The 6,818-nt window shown below is 55.7% G+C and overlaps 1 protein-coding gene across 1 annotated transcript in view; it reads right to left on the reverse strand.

Moving 5' to 3' along the window:
- Window positions 1–1,249: 1,249 nt before the first annotated feature.
- The window catches only part of LOC144952171 (uncharacterized), a 54,334-nt gene continuing 48,765 nt past the window's right edge, over window positions 1,250–6,818 (reverse strand). Inside the window, exons 13-14 of the mRNA XM_078882573.1 lie at window positions 3,906–4,025; window positions 1,250–2,577 (exon numbers count right to left, since the gene is read on the reverse strand). Of these exons, the coding sequence (XP_078738699.1) occupies window positions 2,488–2,577; window positions 3,906–4,025 (210 nt within the window). The 3' untranslated portion in view covers window positions 1,250–2,487. The remainder of the gene's footprint in view (window positions 2,578–3,905; window positions 4,026–6,818) is intronic.

Here is a 6,818-nt window from a genome sequence, read left to right on the forward strand (position 1 = left end):
ATGATGATGAATCTGCTGATGATGATCATGCTGATGATGATCATGCTGATGATGATGAATCTGCTGATGATGATCATGCTGATGATGATCATGCTGATGATGATGAATCTGCTGATGATGATCATGCTGATGATGATCATGCTGATGATGATGAATCTGCTGATGATGATCATGCTGATGATGATCATGCTGATGATGATGAATCTGCTGATGATTATCATGCTGATGATGATGAATCTGCTGATGATGATCATGCTGATGATGATGACACTGCTGATGATGATGAATCTGCTGATGATGATCATGCTGATGATGATGACACTGCTGATGATGATGAATCTGCTGATGATGATCATGCTGATGATGATGACACTGCTGATGATGATGAATCTGCTGATGATGATCATGCTGATGATGATGACACTGCTGATGATGATGAATCTGCTGATGATGATCATGCTGATGATGATGAATCTGCTGATGATGATGAATCTGCTGATGATGATCATGCTGATGATGATGACACTGCTGATGATGATGAATCTGCTGATGATGATCATGCTGATGATGATGACACTGCTGATGATGATGAATCTGCTGATGATGATCATGCTGATGATAATGACACTGCTGATGATGATGAATCTGCTGATGATGATCATGCTGATGATGATGACACTGCTGATGATGATGAATCTGCTGATGATGATCATGCTGATGATGATGACACTGCTGATGATGATGAATCTGCTGATGATGATCATGCTGATGATGATGACACTGCTGATGATGATGAATCTGCTGATGATGATCATGCTGATGATGATGACACTGCTGATGATGATGAATCTGCTGATGATGATCATGCTGATGATGATGACACTGCTGATGATGATGAATCTGCTGATGATGATCATGCTGATGATGAATCTGCCAATGATGATGATGATGATGAATCTGCCAATGACAATGATGACAATGATGACAATGATGATGATGATTCTGCCGATGACGATGATGATGATGATTCTGCCGATGACGATGATGATGATGATGATGACGACGATGATTCTGCCGATGACAATGATGATGACGACGATGAATCTGACAATGCCAATGATGATGATTCTGACGATGATGACGATGATTCTGCTGCTGCCGCTATTTCCACTCCGGCCGCATCCCTGTCCAGTGGCGCCGTTCCAAAATGCCCCCCACCCCCCCCCACCCCCCCACCCCCTCCCCACCGAACCCCCCCCACGGATCGCAAGTCTCAACATTTGTAACAAGTTAGTTTTTCTTGAAATGATGCGCCAAATACATTCACTTGCACACGAGGACAGCTGACGCTGGGGGCGCCCCCTGGGCTTAGACCACGAAGCAGCAGTCCTGAGTGTGAGTGAGTGGTGAGTGAGTGAGTGGTGAGTGTGTGAGTGTGTGAGTGAGTGAGTGAGTGGTGAGTGAGTGAGTGGTGAGTGTGTGAGTGAGTGGTGAGTGAGTCTATAGAAGGGAGTGAGTGGTGAGTGAGTGGTGGTGAGTCTAGAAGGGAGTGAGTGAGTGGTGAGTGAGTGGTGAGTGAGTGGTGAGTCTAGAAGGGAGTGAATGCGTGTGAGTGAGTGTGTGAGTGAGTGTGTGAGTGAGTGGTGAGTGAGTGAGTGAGTGGTGAGTGAGTGAGTGAGTGGTGAGTGAATGGTGAGTCTAGAAGGGAGTGAATGCGTGTGAGTGAGTGTGTGAGTGAGTGTGTGAGTGAGTGTGTGAGTGAGTGAGTGTGTGAGTGAGTGAGTGTGTGAGTGAGTGAGTGGTGAGTGAGTGAGTGTGTGAGTGAGTGGTGAGTGAGTGAGTCTAGAAGGGAGTGAGTGGTGAGTGAGTGGTGGTGAGTCTAGAAGGGAGTGAGTGAGTGAGTGGTGAGTGAGTGGTGAGTGAGTGGTGAGTCTAGAAGGGAGTGAATGCGTGTGAGTGAGTGTGTGAGTGAGTGTGTGAGTGAGTGTGTGAGTGAGTGAGTGGTGAGTGAGTGTGTGAGTGAGTGTGTGAGTGAGTGTGTGAGTGTGTGAGTGAGTGAGTGAGTGGTGAGTGAGTGGTGAGTCTAGAAGGGAGTGAATGCGTGTGAGTGAGTGTGTGAGTGAGTGTGTGAGTGAGTGTGTGAGTGAGTGTGTGAGTGAGTGAGTGGTGAGTGAGTGTGTGAGTGAGTGTGTGAGTGAGTGTGTGAGTGTGTGAGTGAGTGAGTGAGTGGTGAGTGAGTGGTGAGTCTAGAAGGGAGTGAATGCGTGTGAGTGAGTGTGTGAGTGAGTGTGTGAGTGAGTGTGTGAGTGAGTGAGTGGTGAGTGAGTGTGTGAGTGAGTGGTGAGTGAGTGGTGAGTGAGTGGTGAGTCTAGAAGGGAGTGAATGCGTGTGAGTGAGTGTGTGAGTGAGTGTGTGAGTGAGTGTGTGAGTGAGTGAGTGGTGAGTGAGTGTGTGAGTGAGTGAGTGAGTGGTGAGTGAGTGGTTAGTCTAGAAGGGAGTGTATGCGTGTGGCAGCACCACCGGCAGGGAGTTCTCCAGGTATGATGCACAATGCTGCCAACCCAGACTCCTCATCAGCTGAGACACGGGGGGGGGGGGGGGGGGGGGAGACACGGGGGGGGGGGGGGGAGACACGGGGGGGAGACACGGGGGGGAGACACGGGGGGGAGACACGGGGGGGAGACACGGGGGGGGAGACACGGGGGGGAGACACGTGGAGGGAGAGACACGGGGGGGAGACACGGGGGGGAGACACACAGAAACACAGTCAGACACTGCCCAGTAGCAGCGTCCTTCACGAGCCTCCTCCACTGAGGCCGATCTTGACACCGCTGGTACCAGTCATCGGCAAGTCCACTCAGCTCCACATCCTCCTGTACCACATCACTCCATCTCTTCTCTAGCCCGTGCCCCCCACTCACCCACCCACCCACTTTACAGACTCACCCAGCCACCCACCCACCCACTCACTCACGAACCCACTCACTCACTCACCCACTCACCCACCCACTCACCCACTCACTCACCCACTCACTCACTTACTCACCCACTCACTCACTCACTCACCCACTCACTCACTCACCCACCCACCCACTCACCCACCCACTCATTCACCCACCCACTCACTCACTCACCCACTCACCCACACACTCACTCACCCACCCACTCACTCACTCACCCACTCACCCACCCACTCATTCACCCACCCACTCACTCACTCACCCACTCACCCACCCACCCACTCACTCACTCACCCACTCACCCACCCACTCACTCACTCACCCACCCCCCCACACACCCACCCACCCACTCACTCACGAACCCACTCACTCACTCACTCACGAACCCACTCACTCATTCACGCACACACTCACCCACCCACTCACTTACCACACACCCACTCACTCAAACACCCACCCAATCACACACCCACCCACCGACACACCCACGCACTCACTCACCCACCCACTCACCCCCCCACCCACCCACTCACCCCCCCCACCCACCCACTCACCCCTCCACTCACTCACCCACCCACGCACTCACCCACCCACGCACTCACTCACTCACCCAACCACTCACCCACTCACTCACACACCCACCCACCCACTCACACACCCACCCACCCACTCACCCACCCACTCACCCACTCACTCACCCACCCCCCCCACCCACTCACCCACCCACTCACCCACTCACTCACCCACTCACCCACCCACTCACCCACTCACTCACCCACCCCCCCCACCCACTCACCCACCCACTCACCCACCCACCCACCCACCCACTCACCCACTCACTCACCCACCCCCCCCACCCACTCACCCACCCACTCACCCACTCACTCACTCACCCACTCACCCACTCACTCACCCACTCACCCACACACACACCCCCCCACCCACCTGCACACAAGTGTGTGCGTGAGCGCGAGTGAGCTTGTCGTCCAGGCTGCGTGTGGCGTAGCGCAGCGCCAGGCCGGGCAGACCGCTCACGAGTGCGTGCTTGTAGGCAAAGCTCAGCACCTGGAGACACGGGGGGGGGGGGGGGGGACACGGGGGGGGGGGGACACGGGGGGGGGGGACACGGGGGGGGGGGGACACGGGGGGGGGGGACACGGTGGGGGGGGGACACGGTGGGGGGGGACACGGGGGGGGGGGGGGACATGGTGAGGACACGGCGGAGACACGGTGTGTGTGTGACAACAGGGGGTTCAGCCCTTCTCTGGCAGTGATACAGTAGCAGCAGAAGCAGCAGTAGGAGCAGCAGTAGCAGCAACAGCAACAGCAGCAGCAGTAACAGCAGCAGCAGCAGCAACAGCAACAGCAGCAGCAACAACAGCAGTAGCAGCAGCAGCAGTAGCAGCAGCAGCAGCAGTAGCAGCAGCAACAACAGCAGTAGCAGCAGCAGCAGTAGCAGCAGCAGCAGCAGTAGCAGCAGCAACAACAGCAGCAGCAGTAGCAGCAGGAGCAGCAGCAGCAGCAGTAGCAGCAGCAACAACAGCAGTAGCAGCAGCAGCAGTAGCAGCAGCAGCAGTAACAGCAGCAGCAGCAGCAACAGCAACAGCAGTAGCAGCAACAGCAGTAGCAGCAGCAGCAGTAGCAGCAGCAGCAGCAGCAACAGCAACAGCAGTAGCAGCAACAGCAGTAGCAGCAGCAGCAGTAGCAGCAGCAGCAGTAGCAGCAACAGCAGTAGCAGCAACAGCAGTAGCAGCAGCAGCAGTAGCAGCAACAGCAGCAGCAACAGCAACAGCAGTAGCAGCAACAGCAGTAGCAGCAGCAGCAGTAGCAGCAACAGCAGTAGCAGCAGCAGCAGTAGCAGCAGCAGCAGTAGCAGCAACAGCAGTAGCAGCAACAGCAGCAGCAACAGCAACAGCAGTAGCAGCAACAGCAACAGCAGTAGCAGCAGTAGCAGCAGCAGCAGTAGCAGCAACAGCAGTAGCAGCAGCAACAGCAGCAACAGCAACAGCAGCAGCAGTAGCAGCAACAGCAGCAGCAGTAGCAGCAGCAGTAGCAGCAGTAGCAGCAGCAGTAGTAGCAGCAGCAACAGCAGCAGCAGCAGCAGTAGCAGCAACAGCAGCAGCAGTAGCAGCAGCAGTAGTAGCAGCAGCAGTAGCAGGAGCAGCAGCAGTAGTAGCAGCAGCAGTAGTAGCAGCAGCAGCAGTAGCAGTAGCAGCAGTAGCATCAGCAGCAGTAGTAGTAGCAGCAGTAGTAGTAGTAGTAGCAGCAGCAGTAGCAGTAGCAGCAGTAGCATCAGCAGCAGTAGTAGCATCAGCAGCAGTAGTAGCAGCAGTAGTAGCAGCAACAGCAGCAGCAGCAGTAGCAGCAGTAGTAGCAGCAACAGCAGCAGCAGCAGCAGCAGTAGTAGCAGCAACAGCAGCAGTAGCATCAGCAGCAGTAGTAGCAGCAACAGCAGCAGCAGCAACAGCAGCAGCAGCAGCAGCATCAGCAGCAGCAGCAAGAGCTGGAACCAGCGAGAATGGATCCCTGTAGGCAGGGAAACTTCAAATGAAGATGAGGCCTCGGGGCTGTTTCTGTTTCTCGTCTTCCAGCGTCACTCGCTCGCCGCAGGAGCGGCCGCTAGCGAGCGAGCGGCGCCGTGCCGCTAATGTGGCGACTGCGATCGCCTGCGAGAGGGTTTGTGTTTGGTGCTTGAACATCGGAGGTCGCAACCGGGTACCCGATACCCGTACCCTACCCGGCTACCCGTACCCGGGTACCCGTTTGCGACCTCTGGTTGGTGGGTGAGTAAGTGGGTGCGTGGGTGAGTGGGTGGGTGGGTGAGTGCGTGGGTGGGTGAGTGAGTTCGTGGGTGGGTGAGTGGGTGAGTGCGTGGGTGAGTGGGTGAGTGCGTGGGTGGGTGAGTGAGTTCGTGGGTGGGTGAGTGGGTGCGTGAGTGGGTGAGTGGGTGGGTGAGTGAGTGAGTTCGTGAGTGGTTGAGTGAGTGGGTGAGTGGGTGGGTGAGTGAGTGAGTGGGTGAGTGGGTGAGTGAGTGAGTGAGTTCGTGAGTGGTTGAGTGAGTGGGTGAGTGGGTGGGTGAGTGAGTGAGTGGGTGAGTGGGTGAGTGGGTGAGTGAGTGAGTTCGTGAGTGGGTGAGTGAGTGAGTTCGTGAGTGGGTGAGTGAGTGAGTGGTTGAGTGAGTGGGTAGCTGAATTAGTGGGTGGGTGAGTGAGTGAGTGGGAGAGTTTGTGACCCTGGTGCGGCCGGGTACGGGTAAGGAATCAAAACCCGTTGGTGACCTCTGTTGAACCTTTACGCGACTCGCGCTGTTGTTAGCACTGCCAGGAAAAGGTAAAACACCAAGTTGTTTTTTTTTTCAATGTACAGGTAGTCCCCGAGTTACGCTGGTCCCCGAGTTACGCTGGTCCCCGAGTTACGATGGTCCCCGAGTTACGCTGGTCCCCGAGTTACGATGGTCCCCGAGTTATGCTGGTCCCCGAGTTACGCTGGTCCCCGAGTTACGATGGTCCCCGAGTTACGCTGGTCCCCGAGTTACGATGGTCCCCGAGTTACGCTGGTCCCCGAGTTACGATGGTCCCCGAGTTACGCTGGTCCCCGAGTTACGATGGTCCCCGAGTTACGTTCGTCCCCGACTTACGATATTTCTCTCTTACGATGGCGATTCGACAAAATTGCCATCAACAACAGTAGGGGGCACAGGTGGTGCATCAGCCAGTCGTCTCGGTCATCTCGGTCAGTCGACCCGTGGCACCTGCTGGGTCTGCCCCGTGACCTCCTCATGCACCTAGCCTGGCACAGCAGTACAACCCATGGCACCTGCTGGGTCTGCCCCGTGACCTCCTCATGCACCTAGCCTGG

This window comes from Lampetra fluviatilis, chromosome 66 (assembly GCF_964198595.1).
Source record: "Lampetra fluviatilis chromosome 66, kcLamFluv1.1, whole genome shotgun sequence".
Lineage (NCBI taxonomy): Eukaryota > Metazoa > Chordata > Hyperoartia > Petromyzontiformes > Petromyzontidae > Lampetra > Lampetra fluviatilis.